The 17,053-nt window shown below is 45.9% G+C and overlaps 2 protein-coding genes across 2 annotated transcripts in view; both read left to right on the top strand.

The window, feature by feature from the left end:
* The first annotated feature begins 3,783 nt into the window (after window positions 1-3,783).
* The window catches only part of Slc5a3 (solute carrier family 5 member 3), a 28,039-nt gene continuing 14,769 nt past the window's right edge, over window positions 3,784-17,053 (top strand). The window contains exon 1 of the mRNA XM_021628764.2: window positions 3,784-3,922. The gene's annotated coding sequence lies outside the window, so the exon portion shown is untranslated. The remainder of the gene's footprint in view (window positions 3,923-17,053) is intronic.
* Window positions 3,790-17,053, top strand: part of Mrps6 (mitochondrial ribosomal protein S6) — a 48,883-nt gene continuing 35,619 nt past the window's right edge. Inside the window, exon 1 of the mRNA XM_021628772.2 lies at window positions 3,790-3,922. Within this exon, the coding sequence (XP_021484447.1) occupies window positions 3,878-3,922 (45 nt within the window). The 5' untranslated portion in view covers window positions 3,790-3,877. The remainder of the gene's footprint in view (window positions 3,923-17,053) is intronic.

Below are 17,053 nucleotides of genomic sequence, written 5' to 3' on the forward strand. Positions count from 1 at the left end.
TTAGCAGAAGCTGGTTTTCATGAGCGGCAGGTGACAGCTGGTGGAGCACCATGGTCAGCAGATTAGAACATGTTTGAGTTCCAGCACATAGTCATTTGTCTGTTAACTGAAGCTTTATTTCTCCACTTTCTTTTTATTATTAATTATGTGTGTGTGTGTGTGTGTGTGTGTGTGTGTGTGCATGTATGTGCTTCCAGAGTCCTGAAGAGGGCACCCAGTCCCCTGAAACTGCTGTTACAGGGATGTGGCCTGGGTGCTGGGAGCACATTTGGGCCCTTGGGAGAGCAGACACTGTTAACTGGTCTGCCACCCTTGCCCACCACTCCTCACACGCTGGGGCCACATTTAGACACAGCAGGGTTTCCAGGCACAACAGCTTCATATGGCTTACCTCTTCTCAGTAACGTTCAGAGTGCATCATTTAGAATACGGGGGTCCTGCACCCTTTAGAGTAATCCACCGACAACAGCCCAGTCAAAGCCCGGAGCCCACAAAAGGCACCAAAGGCTTGTAAGCAAAGTTGTCTTGTTTTCCTAAGTTATGCCAGCCCAGGGCTGTCCAACTTGGGACAATTCACCTTGTTTCCTTATCAGACTTTTTACATCTACAGACAGGGCACTCACTAGTTTTTTTGTTTTGTTTTGTTTTTGTTTTGTTTTGTTTTTGTTTTTTTTTCACTTTCCACTGCCCACCCACAGTAGACTTGGGGTCCTGGCAGGGAGATCAACTCAAAGTTCTCTCCAGCCAATTTCCAATGCTCTTGAATTACAGGAACTCACGGTATGGCCTCTCATGACTTTTATCATGGCTACCAGGATACTGGCTGCCTCTGCTGGAGAGAAGCCACCCTCAGGGACAGGGAGGGAAAAGGGACATAGGAGAGACTAGTAAGATGGCAGGAAGAAGCCAGGTGGTGGTGGCACAAGCCTTTAGTCCCTGCATTCAGGGAGGCAGAGGCAGGCAGATTTCTGTGAGTTTTGAGGCCAGCCTGGTCTACAGAGAAGGCTAAGGCTAAGGCTACACAGAGAAACCTTGTCTTGAAAAAAAGACACAAAACAAAACAAAAATGGCAGCAAGGATCCTGATAGAGATGGCTGGGAAACAGCCCCTGGAAAGGATCCAAGGAGACCCTGTAGTGATAGTTTGGGCAGACACCAACGAAGGTTTGAATATTGTTGGAGAAATGTGGTTGAAAAAAAGAAAAGAATGACAAATTGAGAGGGCAACAGGGTTAAGAAAACTGAAAACAGACCTGCAATGGTTTGAGGGGAAGGAACAAGCTTTTAGGGAGAAGATAGTTTAGCAGAGTTGCTGGCAGGGAGACTGAGTCACACGGAGTACTGCTGGTCAAACTGGCTGGGGCTAAGCATGTAAGTCCAGAGTTCTTTCTGGTTTGGGGCAAGTGATGAAGATCTATTAAGCCTCATTTTCTTATCCCTATGTTCTGAAATAAGTATCGGTACATGCAAAGCACTTCCAATGCTTTCCGGCTCACAGTGGATGCTCAACATGTTAGGTCTGGTGATAATAATAAAAATAAAACTCAGCTATCTTTGGGAATTATGATGAAAAATTCAAGGTCAAATCTCTCATTATATAGTAATAGAAAATGAGATGGCAAAGGCAATTAAACTGACCCAGAGTACCCTGGATTTCAACTTGTTTTTATTCTTTTTTTATTACTCTTCAAAATAACTTGAAAATTACCAAAATCTCTGGCTAATAAAAACCTTACATATCTACTGCATTAGATTATCTTCAAGATCTTGAAAGATATATTTATTTTTAAATTTTTTTTTCACAATTTATTCATGATATTTCCCGATTGAAGCCCCCTCCTTCAACTCCCCCAGTTCCACCCTTCCTCCCTCTTCCCCTCATCCCCTTCCCCCAGTCCACTGGAAGGGGGAGTTCTCCCAGAGCAACATATTAAATCTTGTAGAAATGGCTTATGATTCTATATGCTTACTATACATAATATATACAGTTTGAAATTATTTTGATAAAGTTCAATTTACAGTTTTAGTTGGAGACGCCAAATTTGCATCAGGATCTCTCATAATTTTAAGGAAAAAAGCTAACGGTAAGCACAACCACTTACTTAGGAAATTAAAAGGAAGGGGGGATTATGGTAGCCAGCTTCCTTTTCGTTTTCACAAATGGGATGAGTCTGTGGGTGGCCAGCAGCTTGGGAGGGTTGTGGGGTGCTCTGCGCCCTGAGGCGTTGTGCAGTCAGGCTAATCCCCCCCTTTGTCTAGCTAGAGAATCAGGACCCCACCTCTCCCTGGGCATCAGGGAGAACCCGGGGTGCTTCCAAGAGGAGAGTCCTATGCCGGTTAGGTCAGAGGGACGCTTGGCATTTGGCTTGGCTCAGGCCTGTGGGGCGCCTATCTTCTCTTCCCTGAACTGGGCCATGAAATGGACAGGAAGGACGGTTGCAAGATCTGGAATTCACTTCTGAAAGTCTAGAAACTTCTTTAAGAAAAACACAAACAAACAAACAAACAAACAAAAACCAGGCGCGTGGCTGATGCTAAGTAGGTGATTTGGATCGAATGGCGAGGGTTACGTACAAATCTAAGAAAAATGTAAAGGACCCAGGTGTCACAGTTTGTATTCAAAAGCCATCACTTTTTGTGGAGATTGGTTGCAGGAAACTCTAAATGGTCTGTGGAGAAGGTGCTTTACCAAGACGCCTAATGCCACTGAATAAGAGGGGCGGGGTGAGGTCCAGAAGCGCTGGCGATGAACCTACTCTTCGGACACTCATTTTGTCTCTACATGCATGTGTATGACCTTGAACTAATTAAATTATCCTTGCATGTTTATATTTGCTAATACCTAAAATAGGGTGAATGTGATTTGCTTCACAGAGCTAGTGTGAGAGTCGGACACTTGGCTCAGTGTGACGCCTGACAGACAAAAAGCCCTCACTAAATTACTACCAGTTATTAGAGCACTTTGAAGTTACAAGGACAGTTCACAGAGACCCTTTCAGCGGGGGTGACCTGGGAACCGAGGACAGCATTGCAGGGGGATGGCTCCCTTCAGGAGCGGCAGAAGGGAGGGCGAGTCCTGAGCGCGTTCTGCTTGTGCACACACACGTCTGTGCTGTGGCGCGCTGGACCCTCTAAGCCGCCTCTCCTCAGTCCCGTGTTCTCGGGAACACTCAGGGTCCTTTACCTGAAAGCACGATTGAAGGAATAATTGGGGAGAGTCGAAGCGCTAGCCCGCGTTTGGGTCAGGCCAAGCGCACACAGCAAATGCCCACGTATCAGCCCTTCGGTCCCAGGCTTGTTTCTTCGCGGATCGGTGCACCCCGCCTTCCTCCCTAGAGACGCCGGAGAGGGGCACACACCAGCCAGACCGCAACGCATTGCACCGCGGCGCACGCGCACACGCTCTCCGAGCGCCCGGGGTGGGAGGGTGGGGGGAAGGCCTGGAAAGTTCCACTGGGTTCCAGGGACCAAGGTTGGTAGGCGCGGAGGAGGCGGGGTGCGGGTGCGTGTTGAGCGAGGAGCGGGCCTCCCACGGGCTGCTCGGGACCGCGTTAGCGCGCCGCAGGTTCGCGGACCCAGTAGCGGCCCTGGAGGGCAGGGAGGCGTCCGCGGGGGCGCAGGTGCGGGCGGCCCGCGGGCGAGGGGCGGGGCGGAGGTGCCCGGTGGGCGGGGCGGCCGCGGTGGGCGGGGCGGGCCGTCTGCGCAGCCGCCGGAGCCTTTAAGCCCGGCCTCGCGCGGTCGCAGCGTGCTTTCCCCGCCCGGGAGCTGCCAGCCGCTGGTCCTCCTCGGCGTCCCCGCATCCCCGCCCTCCCTCCGCGCCCCTCACCCCGGTCCCCGGCTCGCCCCGCTCTGCTTCGGCGCCGCCGCGATCCCGGGCGATGCCCCGCTACGAGTTGGCTTTGATTCTGAAAGCCATGCGGCGGGTAAGTGACCTTCCCTCAGACCGAGTTCCCGCGCGGGCCCGCCCCGCCCCGCCGTCCCTAGGCCTCCCCGCCCCGCGCGCCCGGCCAGCCGCACACCGGGGTCCCCTCGCGCGGTCCGCGGGAGGCCGGGAGCGCAGGAGGGGTCGCGCGTGGGTCGGGCGCTCGGCGCGGCCGCGCGCGCGCGGGGGGCTGGGGGTGTGTGTGCCCGCGCGTGTGCGCGATCGCGGGAGGGGGGTGTGCCGAGCACGCGGAGGGCCAGGGGGCGGGGCGGGCCTCGGACCCCCGGCCCTCCGGAGTCCGGTGGAAGGACCGCGGGAGGACACACGCGCGAGAACCCAGGCCGGCTCCGCTCTGCGCCCACGCGTCGAGAAGCTGCTCGTCGTCTCCGCCGGCCGCTCGTCCCAGTCGCCTGCCCTCGGCGTCCGCGATCAGTGCAGCCTTCCTCCAAAGCCTGTGTTGGTGCCGGCTGTGTACCCCACGCACTGGTCACCGCTGTCACATTAAAAAAAAAAAATTCTTTTGACCTCTCTTTTTCTGACTTCAGCGAAAATACTGTTCCGGGTACCCTTAGCCCAGTTTCATTCATCCAAGTTGTGGCCTTGCTTGTGCCTTCCGAAGACCTGTCCTCCCCCAGCTCTTGATTGATCTTGCGGTAGGGACTTTCAGGTTTGGAGGGATGATAAGCCACCGGCAGCCGGCGGGCCACGGACTGGGGTCGGCAGCGGCGGAGGCGGCCACCCTCGTCCTCTGTTCTGAGTCAGGCACTCCTCAGTCGTCGCTGAAATCCCCATTCTTCTGAGAGAATTCGGTAACGTAGTGTGCTTTTACGCTCCCCCCTTTCCCAGCAGGAATAATTTAAAACAAAACAAAAGCACTCGTTGTACCTGGTCTGAACCTTGAAAGCAGCTTTCTTCAGCCCTGGGCATGTGGGCTTTGGGTCAGTTTCAAGTAGTAACTTCAGTTTGAATAAACTTAAGCCAGGGACCATGGGCTGGCTAAGCTCTGCTGAACAGCAAACAATCGCATAGCACAAGGACATCATTAAGTGTGCCTTGTACAGGCTTGGCAGGGAAAGGACACCAGAGCCACCTGATGGTCCAGAGGGCTGGCCAGCATTCTCTGGTGTCCCCAGGTTTAATTACTCCCTGCCTCCCTGCAGGAGAACTTTGCAATGTTTCTTTCACCTCTTGCTTGTGTGCTTTACCCTCCTTCCTGATTGGATTTTACAGTTACAAGAATATATCGGTAACGGGTGGAGCTGGGAGGGTGGGGAATGCAGATGGTTAGGTGGAAATAGTTCCAGCCTCCCTTAATAACTTTTTAGGGGATAATAGAAACTGAAAGGTGTGACCACTAAAATTCCCTTTTCATCTTGTCTTAGACAAGGTGTAAGGTAGCAGGTGAGCTTTCTAATCCTTTGAATGAATGGCTCTTGTTTACCATGGCTGCCAGTATATTGGTAAATGTATTTTACCACTATATGGATCTGTTTCCCTCTAAGTCAGAAGTCAGAGAGCAGTTTGATTAACCAGCTCTGAGGGTAGCACCCTCAGGGAGGTGTTCAAACACTCCCTAGGTAAGAGGGGTGATGGGGTAGAGAAGGCCCCAAAGGCATCCCTTAAACGCAGTGTGAAAGTTGTGTTGAGATCCTGGATCCAAGTCAAACTTCTTTTTTTTTTGTTCTAACTTTTAGAAGGTTGTAGACAAGGAACGAAGACATGCAGAGTCTAGACAGTTTGCTTGCTTTCAGCTTTAGAAAGTGGGCTTCCTGTGGAGTGTACACTTGGATGTAAAGAGCACCTTGTTTTCCTATAAAATGCCACAGTGACTTGCACCCCTGCAGCAGGTATTTAGGAGAGCACAGTTCCAACCCGGGACAGTTTGCTTCTGCAGCAGGAAGCTTTCTGAACTCTAAGTTCTCAGTTGCATGTTGGGTACGTGACAGTGAGGCCTTTAAGGTGAGAGTATTTTCCCTTCTTTCTCTCCTCCAAGCGTTTTGTGTGAGAGTAAGTTAAGTAAAGCTTTGTAGCAGAAAACTGGACTAGTCTAGACCTTGGTCTCCCGGTATTGAACTGTTGTTTCTCCTACGCCTGCGAAACAGTCTCATCTTCCCAGTTGTGACTCTTATCTTACTGCCTTTCACCTCAAGCTTGACTGACTGCAATTGAGCTTTCACAGTTTACATTAAAAGATACGTGTTGACACCCACAGTGGCTTTGCAGCAGATTTCCTGAGAGTTCTTGTGCCAGGACCTCTGTAGATGCAGTGGATCATCACACGCCTTTGTCCTATTGCATTTCCAGGCTTGTGTGTGTCTACATGCAGACCAGAGTCCTCAAGATTGGTGTACTTGAATTTTAATGTATTACAAAGGTGTAGTTTTTTATTCTCTAGCATTAAAAAGAAAAAAAAAAAAACACAAGATAAAAATGTGGCTAACCTCTGACACAGTAAATGTGAAGCTGGGCTTTGCGGGCTGGCAGGCCGTCCGAAAGGTGATGCTTAGAGAAGCTTAGGTTGTCTTCATACAAGAGTTGTGGACCCAGGCTTTGGAAGCCCTCCCACCCCAGGCTTCCAGTAGCTTCAGGAGAGAAAGCAGGAAGGACACAGCTACAGAGGGAGCACCAGGCTGCAGATCCCAGCAGCCTCTTCTCACAAGGACTGCCAATGGGATGGTGAGTGCGCCCTGCTATCCACCTCCACTCGCTGAGGAACTTCCAGGTGGATTTGGGGCCCGTGAGTACCAAGACTGCCAACCTCAGTTGCCTCTCATTAGTCTGGGAAGAGAGCTACTGGACACACTGACAGAGCCACACCCCAGCCCTAGAGGACTTTGTAGGTTGTTTTTGTTTTTTAATACCTGGAATGGGTGTAGAAGAAGACAATTTAGAAGAGGAATCTGTGCGGTAGGTAAATATTCTTTGGTTACGTAGTTCAGAATACTTTGTTAGGTCTTATCCTTTTGGTCAGGCAGTTGATCACAGTTGGGATGGATTTGTGACAGCCATGGGGAAGGACTTTTTTTTTTTAAATCATGTCATTGTTACTCAAGAATTGCTAATAGGAGGATGGTTTAAACAGTTACTAGCTTAATCACTAAATGATGGGTGTACCATAGAATAGCATTTATATGTCCTTTTGTATATAGGGATTTTTAACAGTAGGCATCCCAGGCGGCGGTACAGGTTTATAATCGAAACACCTGGGTAGTGGGGGCAGGAGGATCAGGAGTACAGTGTCATCCTTGCCTGTATAATGAGTGTGAGGCCTGCCTGGAATTCATAAGAACCTGTTTCAGAAGAGCAACAGAAACACTACAAGTGGGAGTGAAAGTAGGTAGCTAGCTCAGTAAGACATTAAGTTATGTCTCTCTGTTTTCAGTTTTAATGAAAAGCAGATTATCATTCATAGTAACTCACCAAAGTAGTTTTCAAGTTAAGAGTTTTATGGTGTACTGTGGAGTTAGATACAGAAGACTGTGATGATGATGAACTTCGTAAGATGCAGAAGGCAGTGATTTTTCTATAAGTTAGGATCTGAAGAGTTTCTTACTGTTTTTTTCACTCAGGTAAGGTTTTGTGATATTCTAATGTCCAAGTTAGGGTATTCTGGAAGTAGACCTGCAAACGGCAGCCTTTCAGGACTCACGGATGGGGCCGGCTTGACAGCTTTTGATAAGTAGGACATGTTGAGATTTCTGGGTCCAGAAGTTCAAGTAGAGGTGTCCAGCTGTCAGGTGACCGTGTCAGTCTGTTCTGTGTCCTTTGGGCCTGACCATAACAGCTTAGCTGTATCTTTAATAATCATTCTTGCCCTGTGCTTGACGCTAACTTTAAAATTGCTTTGTGAACAATGTGGTCCTAAAGTCCTCTTGGTTGCAGCTTGCTGTAGCGGCAGGCAACAGAAGAAGGCGTCTGTCCTGTCCTGCCCCTGAGCTACAGCTAAGGAACAAGGCCCGGCCTGGGGGTAAGAAGTCCTTCCTTATCAGAAGTCCACCTTCTACCCCAGCTGGACTCACACTCCTTACTAATGCTCACCTGACATTAGAACTCTAGGCTTCCACTACATCCCTTCACTGTAAGATCACCTTAAAATGTTCAGAAGCAGGTGAGGTGGTTTGTAAAGCAGTCCTTCCCACGTAGTGCTGGTGTTGTGCTTGTCATCCTCAGCTGATGACATTTGGGATGCAGGTGTTGGGGTGAACATGAAAGAGAGGGCGAGCAGAGGGAAGAATGTGCCCACGGTTATTCGTATGTGTGGAAGTCATGGCATTTGAGCTCAGTCTGACTTCTACCTGACTTAGTGGCTTTCTGCTAGAATTTGCTCATAATCTCATGAATTTATATACTCAAAAGAAAAGACTATCTCCTTAGAATTTATTTAAGAAAGGCATATTGCTGAGCCATCAGGTTTGTTAACACATGTAATTATCTTTCATAGGGATATCAGATTTAAGGAATTAAGCAAACAAATGCCCAATAAGTTGTTAATTTGCATAAAAGAAACACTGCTGGGCAGTCCATCTTTTAAATTCTTAAGTTATTCTAGAAGTAGAGTCTGGCAAACTGGCTCACTTGCCGCTTAACCTTTTTTTATGGACAGTGTTCTAAGAAAGGGTATTTTTAAAACATTTATTAGTTGAAAAAATGAGCAATATTTTATGGCTCTGTGGAAATACGAAAAGCCCAGGAATCACAGTCTGTCAGTGAGGTTGTGTTGAAGTAGTCAGTTTATCATCTCGTCCTTGGCAGGGTAGACAGTAAGCTCAATGCTTCTCCGGCTGTTTATGGTGCTATTTTCTGGTTTTTCCTCTTCCCTCCTTCCCTCTTTTTACAGTATGACACCTTTGATATCTAGCTGAGGTGTGGTTTCTGAGTCAGGCCCCAGACTGGCTTTTCTCTCTGCTGTTGTAGACGGCTTAGATATCACTTTTTCATTGCATACTCAGCGTGGTTCAAAACTCAAAATCACCTGCTAATGCCCTGGACTAGAACTTTCTATTCCTGAAGTCTCAGTCCCAAATGCTTTCTGCCTTAGGTGGGCATTCTTGGATTCCTGCAGGTTCTCAGTGGTTTCTTCTGCTGTGTCACTGGGCCGAACAGCTAGTACTCACATTTATTGCAATGCAAAGATTCTGGTTCTTGAAATGCCTTAACAAACCTGAGATGAATTTTAATAAGGAAATAGCATTGCATAGCATTGGCTATCTGATTTTTTCACACTAGTTGATAGTGTGAACATTTGCTGAATTAGGGCACACTGTTTTCTCAGAAGATAGAGTTAAATGTGGCATCATGGTCGTCTCTGGTATAATTCCAAATATATACATACATATATATATATATTTTTTTTCTAACATGACCACTTAATTTCCTGTGTTCTCCATTCCACATACTGAGTAACAAGTGGCTCCCATGTCTGCTGTTCTCTTTTATTTTCTTCATATTCATGTCTGTCACCTTGCTCCTTTGTGTGGATTGCCTTCCCTTTCTGTATTACCACAGCACTTCCATGAAGACCTTCAGGTACACTTCAGCTCACCTGTTGTCTTAAACAGGTGTCGAGGACCTGCACTGTTGATGATGCAGACAGTAGTATTCCTGTTGTGTGCACTGTTGTTGTTGTTTTAATCATCCCTGTGTTTACTTTCTGCTTTGTACTAATAGCTAATTGTTTAACGTGGCTTACCTTCTGTGCTAGACTATAGTTCTTTGGGTCAGGTGTGTTTAATTTTTGTCTTTTCCTGCGCTCTGTCCATAAGAGGTGTTCACTACCTGCCTTGGAGGATTACTGCTATCTCTTTCGAATAGTTTTTGACAGGACACAACACGGTGACCCTCTGTGCCAGTAGGTTTGCTGTCAGGTCAATGTGCTTTCCTGGGACTGTGTGTTACATGCTGCCCCCCAAGAAAGAGTTTCACTGATTTTAAGAGGATTTGATGGCAGAACATCTTGTTTTTATAGTAATTTACATATCATAGAAGCTGACAAAAATAAAGGCAAACTTTATTCTGACTCTGGAATGACTCGATACGAGGTGAGTGGCTGGAGTAGGATGAAGTGCTCCCGGAGCACCTCAGAGGACCAGTAACTGGTCCGGTCTGTGTTCAGATGACTCGGTAAAAGCCTTCTGCTATAATGCAGCTGGCAAGAAGTCGTAGGTGCTGCACTTGCAGACAAAAGAGGCCCAGCTCGGGCAGAGGGACATTCAGTATCATCTCCTCTTTCCCAGGGCTTTGGTCCTATGCTGAGGTTGACAAATGTGCCGAAGGTGTGTGGGGATGGTCTCTGATGAGACATGGTGGCTGAGTTTGAGGAGACCTGCTGCAGGATGTGCTCTGACCTTACGTTCTAAGTGAACAGAGGAGCATAGGATTCCAAATAAAGATACTTGTTGCCACAGTAGAACCAGTAAAAACTAGTAGCAGGGAGACCTAGAAGGTTCTCTAGAGGCAGATAGAACTTGTTTTAGATTCCAGCATACACTTCCTGCAATTTGTAACCATGTTAGGCTCCCCGGTTTCTCCTCTCTAATGAGTGTGGAAAGTGGGTGCGCAGCATGCCTCCAGAATAGTTGTCTGTACTCTCCCTCACTTTCCCTTTACTGAAACTTCATGAGGTAAACTTGCTCTGCTTCCTGCATCAGCATCTGACACGAATTGCTGTCTTGCTAGTGTCTGAGCTAGTGATGTTGGTGCTGGTCACTGCGCATGTGAGCCTGGGTTCACCTGTCTTCTCGTTTCCTTGTAGAAATCAGGCATAGCAGAAATGAGATTGTATAAATCTTGGCACCAGTCAAATGAGGTGCGTCTAGATTAGCTAGAGCTCTCATTTTATAATTTCTGACTTAGATAATTGGATTTAAGTAGCTGTTTTAAACCTCTTTGAGCATATATTTAGACAGAGTTCACCTTTTTTGTCATTGGCTTATAATAGGACTAATAACTACTCAGTAAACACCAAGCATGTTCTCTCTTAACATCAGTGGTGAGCACACCTTTCATTCCAGCACTCAGAAGACAAATTTCTGTGAGTGTGAGGCCAGCCTGGTCTACTGGGTGAGTTCCAGGATTGCTAAGGCTATGCAGAGAAACCCTGTCTCAAAAAACCAAAAAAACCACAATAAAAAACTACCCCCTACTCCAGCATTTTCTGGTTTCAGATTGTTGGATTATGTGAGGCTATTTAGGCTAAAGAGTACACGTAGAAGCATTAGAGTTGCATATAACTTAAATACAGCCTGACAGTGTGAACGGTGAGAGACGACATCTACACTTCCTATCTTCCTGATTGTTGGATTATTTTAGGTGCACCTAGCTTTCCTTTCGTTTGCCCTCTGTCTTTTTTACCTCCCTCCAGGTATAGTTTCATCTGTGTTAACCAGACTGGCTTAGAACCCAGGCTGACGTCTAATTCTTGTTGTTTTCTCCTGCCTCAACCTCCTGAGTACTGGTGTTACATGCATAAGCCCTCGTTGCTCATCAGGTCTGCTTGATTTGCACTTACTTTATTAATTTCTTAGGAGTTAGAAGTAGTACTTGTAGGCAGTGATGCTTTGTCTGGAAATGACGTCTTTGGAAGGATGTACATATATTAGGAAGATGGTCATAGTTACTAGCCTGTGATCCTCAGGGTTTAGTGTTAGGAAGAACAGAGAGATGCTTTCTTAGTCAAGGCAAGATGGAAACAAGTTTTCATTTGCGGCTTGGCTTCATATTTCTGTAGAGTAGAATCCATGTTAGTACCACAACTAATCTTTTCTTTTTGTCTTTCTCCCTTCTTTACTCCTGCTCCAGATACCTGACATCACATTGCAAATGCGAAACCTCAGATGCAGGTTTTTGTGACCATGTCTTCTGGCCTGTGTTTCAGTTGACTTGCTTGGCTTTCCTTTGCCTGATTATTTCTTCTGTGACTCATTGTCCCTGTTAAGGGACTCTTTGCCCACTTTTGCCCCAGAGGTTGGGGCTTAGGTAAGACCTTAAAGGAAATTGGAAGTAAAAACATCAAGTGTCTCCTGGAGCCCTCAGTCTTCAGAACGTGGCACTTGGCTGCTTTCTTCCCGTGAGCACGAGTCTGGTTTTTTACTTTGTTTAGATTTCACTTGGTAAAAATGTTCTTCTCGACACCTCTTCTGTCCATTAAATTCTTTCATTTTATCAAGTGCAGACATGGGGGCAGACTACTGTGTGTGTAGCCCACTGTGAGAGCGTCGTCCTTGTGAGGAAGCAGGCAGGGCCCTGCGTTGAAGTGTCTGGGAAGAGGTTCCCATCAGGAATATGCAGTTCTTGTTTCTGTTAGAGAAGTACAGAAATGCCTAACGTCTCTGATAAGTGCGTTACAGATGTAAACATCCGTCAGCTACTGGTTTTCAGTTGGTGAGTGAAAAGCTAACTGTGAGCATAGGCCGCTTGCCTGGTGTTTTCAGCATAGGGATACTCTGTTCCTCTGTTTGCCTTTTAAATGGCCTGATCTTGTTAGGTAGATGAGCTAGTCTGGGTTGTGTTGATTGTGTCTATTTCTTTTGTTGGTGTACTGCTTGCCTTCTGTTTTGTTAGCTGTCAGGAGAAAGCGTCTGTATGGAGTTTGTGATCTCAAAACGGTAAGTCATGAAGGTTCTGACAGGGACGGCCCAAGCCTGAGGACTTGGAGCTCTTCTGGTCTCACAAGAATACTGCTTTCATGTGTGGACCAAGTAAGTTTTTATTTATATTATTTGGGTTTTTGATTTGTTTTAAATGAGTCTGTATGAGAAAGAATGAAGAAAACTTGAGAATTTCTCCTAATATGTTTTTTTTTTTTTTGTTAAATATTTTATCTGATTAGGATGAAATCACTGAAGTCACTTCTAGAGATTCCAAGATCTCATGTCTTCTGATATTCAAAGGAAAGCAGTTCTGAAGCTTTCTCTGGATAAGCCCTTCTAGTGTCTTACCTGAAAGAGAAGAGGGAAGCCTCGCTGCATCCATCGTTTGTGACACCAAGCTTGTTTGTGTTGATTTTAGGCTTCATTCAGGACATACTTTTAATATCTCCTTTGGATACTGTTAAATTATTCTGTTTCTAGTCTTAGTTTTACTTCTTGAAAAAAAATTTCTCTTTACCTTAGGGGAAATTATGACACAGCTAACCCATCTTTCAGAGGAGGATTGGTTTTTTAAGAGAGTTATTTAGACTGGCCTTCCAGGAAGATGCTTGTGGGTCTAGTGCCTGCATCATCACGTGGGGAAAGAGAAGCCATGTAGTACCTGTTTAGGAACATACAACAGAAACTGAGTAGGTTGGACACGCCACACGCACAGATGGAAGGTGAACTGTTGTGTTGACCCGGTTGAGTTTCACTGCGTTAAGCCATGTGGTTGTTAGCCTTAGTGGTAGCTGTCACCTCCTTACTGAGGCGGAGGCTGTGGGTGTGAACATGCATTGAGGTGTGTGCTTTTCCTTCACTCTGGATTCTTCAGCATCTCCCAGATTTGTGTGATTTATGCAGCACAGGTGAAAAAAAGGGGTGTCCAGTACACACAGCTTATTAGCCAGTTCCAGGACTCTGGCAGTCTGAAGTGGGGAGTCCTGTCTTTGATGATTGTGTCCAATAGTGTACCTTGTAATTATCTTCGGTGTTGAGGAAAGTAGTTTATATCTATTTTGGGTACCCATTAGGGCCAGTGCTACCATGTATTTCAGGAGTGCAGTGGTTGACAATCACAGTCTGTGTTCATGGTGTTCAGGGTTCAGGTTCTAGCAGGAGATGTACTAGCACACAATACAAAGAAATACGAATGGGAAAGAGGAACAGAGTGTGCTAAGTTCCAGTATAGTTAGTGTGCGCAGGTGAGGTGGAAACTTAAGTAGGTGACCTGAGGTCGTGAACCAGGGCATAAGAAGGTTGTGATGTGGTTGTTTGTACATAATCCTTTCAACAGTTGAGACAGGCTGTCATGTATTTCAGGTATTCCCAAACTCAGGAATGACTTTGAACTCATTCTCCTGGGTCCTCAAGTGTTAGGATGGTAGCATGTGCCACCATATCTGCTTTAGACGGCCCGGGAGATTGAACCTAGGGCTTGCTTCTCACTGAGCTGTAGGATCACCATAGTTCTTTAACTTGCTAGTCTCTCGGTGTTGCCTTGGGGTGTGCATCCCCACATTTTATAGGTGAGGAGGTTTAGGCATACATTAGTGTCCTCACTCAGCTCAGTATCTCTAGCACAATTGCCTGTTTTGAAGTGTATTTTATATTTTCTTTAACCCTTAAAATTTTAAACTATTGCCAGGTGGTGGTGCATGCCTTTAATCCCAGCACTTAGGAAGCAGAGGCAGACGGATCTCTGTGAGTTCGAGGCCAGCCTGGTCTACAAAGGGAGTTCAGGACAGCCAGGGCTGTTACAGAGAGAAACCCTATCTCGAAAAACCAAAAAAAAAAAAAAAAAAAAAAGTGTTTTAACTGTTAGAAGAACAGTGTGATAGTCTGCAGCATCGTTTTCTTTCTCGTCATTAGTTGTTAGGAATCACACCTCTGTGGAGGTCTAACGATGCTCATCTTGATATACAGTCAGGAATAAGTGCTTCTCAATTGCAGTTCAAGCATGGCGTGCAAAGTTCATGTTACGTTCAGCTTTTGCTGAAATTTATTTAATTTTAGTTTAAAATAATAAGAATTAAATCAAGGATCATGCTTTTAGGTATTGATGGGTTTCCTTGGGCAGTTCTACAGGTGTCTCCAAGAATAGCAGTGGTGCTTTGCAGATGTTTGCCTCATTCAGGTTTTTCTGTAGTTCTTTCTTATGGTCAGAGGTAGATTAGAAACCTTAGGGATGGCCACAGGGCTGTCAGTGTGTCAGTCACAGAGCCAGTGATTCCTCTGTTGGGGGATGTTAAGCAGTTAGCTGGTTTTGTTAGATGACTCCATGGAAAATGGTACCTCTTTTTCTTTTGTAATGAGTGATTATGGAGTGACAGACTTGAAACTGGACATTTTAGTTTTTAGCAGCTGTCTATTGACTGTAGTATTTGAGTCAGTTACTGCTGGAGGACTTTAAAAGCAAAGTTGAGTATACCACTGTATACATTCCTATGTGTACATTAAGCATTTACTATGTGCCTCTTTAGAAACGGGCTCTGCAGTTTCCTGCTACCTTAACATCTGGTGTTGTCTCTTTACTATTGTCTATTCCAATCTGAATTCAAACAAGTTATACTTTCTTGTTGGTCTCAGGGTGCTGTTAATAATAAGTGCATCCATTGTTTTCTGCAGTGTTTTGAGTTGGAGTGGGGCTATTTTCTTGAAGGTGGTAGGTAGGAATTTGAGTTATTTGAGGTTGACATTGTTACTGTGATAGGGCATTCTGTTAAAAGATCATGTGACTATCTTGTAGCAATAAGAGGGATTATCAGTGAATGTCTAACACCCATCTAAAACTTTTTATTTTAGTTTCTTAAGTCTCTACTTCTTTTCACCCCATATCCTTGCTAATATCTTCCAACACTAGGTAGGAGAGAATGAAGGTTAGCGGGGAGTGGGGCCAGAGTTCTCTTTGATTATTTCTGGCTGGTTAGGGACTGCCAATTCTTTGGGAAAATACCCATCTCAGTCGCCAGGGCCAGGATATCCAGCAGTCCAACTAACCAGCAGAGAAAAGGATACACTTCTGTATTTGCACGGAGGGGTTTCCTGTACTTCAGTGATTCTTGACACTCCTCAGTTTTTGTTTCTTTTTAGTATCATTGGAAATCAAACCCAGAGCCCTGAACAGGCTAGGGAATTACTGTAGTAACACCGAGCTTCATCCCTGGCTCTTCAGTATTTTTGCCTGTAAATTAGGGATAATTGCCCCTACTACATGGCTTTTGTGGAGGTTGGAGGAACTGCTCCATGTACTGGAACAGCACTGCCTGGTGTGTGGCCAATGCTGGTTCAGGAACCTGTTTCATCTGGGCTAGTTTGCCTAGTGTGTGGGAGGCTCAGGGTTAAGCCTGTTATAGTCAGTGAAGCAACTCAGGTCTGTTGGAGAAGGAGATGGAGAAGGTGAAGTTCTTCATTAAGCTGTCAGCAGCAGCAGGCTTGGGCTTATAATTGTATGGCTTGAGCTTAGGGAATTGTTGCCTTCAGAGTGTGGAACAATCAACAGAGAAGAAACAGAGAGCAACACAAACAGCATAAAATGGGGAACATATTCCGAATTAGAGTTAGTAAGGGAAGTAGTGGGGGGAGGAGCAGGTGACAGCCCCACATAGCGTTACATTGCTGCGTGCAGGACCTGCAAACGCTCAGCAAAGGGCTCCCTCGCTTTGTCTCACTGACCTGTCGTTCTACACACACTTACTTGTTCCTGCTTGAAATTGAGGGAAGAAAGTCCTCTATTCTTTTTGACCCTTCGAATCTGCCCTCTCATACTGCTTAACAAAGCCAGCCTTGCCGTTTGGTGATTGTGCAGGAGATCCAAAGTTTAGCAGTCTCACTGCAGTGCTTGTGAATGAGTCACTCATGTAAGACACTGGAGCACCTGCTCAGGCGGTGTCCGGGTGCACAGACTGCCTGTGATAGCTATCCGATGGTGTTGTGGGAGGAAAAGAGGGTAGGAGGGCACAGAGGGTAGGAAGGCAGAGAAGAGCAAGTCTTGACTGGGATCACAGAGGTTCTTGTGCATGTCAGGCCACAAGCGAACACTGAACTAACATGTCCCTAAATCTTTTTGTTTTCAGTACCATTTTCCCATGTTTTCACTCACATCCGATCACATTCCAATAGTTGAGTTGGATTTTGTCACATGTGTTCTTTGCAGTGTTTTCAGTTTGTATGTGCTGTGTGTCTACCATGAGGATTTTCTGGCTACTCAGAATTGTTTTATTTGAGGTGGTGCTTTTAAAATTTCAGTTTAACTCACTTGCAGCATTGTCTTTAATTATATCATGATTAGCTGAAATCATATCAGTTGTATTAAGAAAACTTGATTTTGCTTTTAAGTGTCTCTGTATCTTCATTCTGCCTCTTCAAAAGTAAAATTAGTACTCTTTAAAAGTAAAATGTGAGTACTTAATACTTTGAAGATCATTAATTATTCCATTTTTTCCTTACTGGACTTTGACTCAAGTGAAAATGCATATAAAAATAATGTAAGCTTTAGTATATCC

This window comes from Meriones unguiculatus, chromosome 17 (genome assembly GCF_030254825.1).
Source record: "Meriones unguiculatus strain TT.TT164.6M chromosome 17, Bangor_MerUng_6.1, whole genome shotgun sequence".
Lineage (NCBI taxonomy): Eukaryota > Metazoa > Chordata > Mammalia > Rodentia > Muridae > Meriones > Meriones unguiculatus.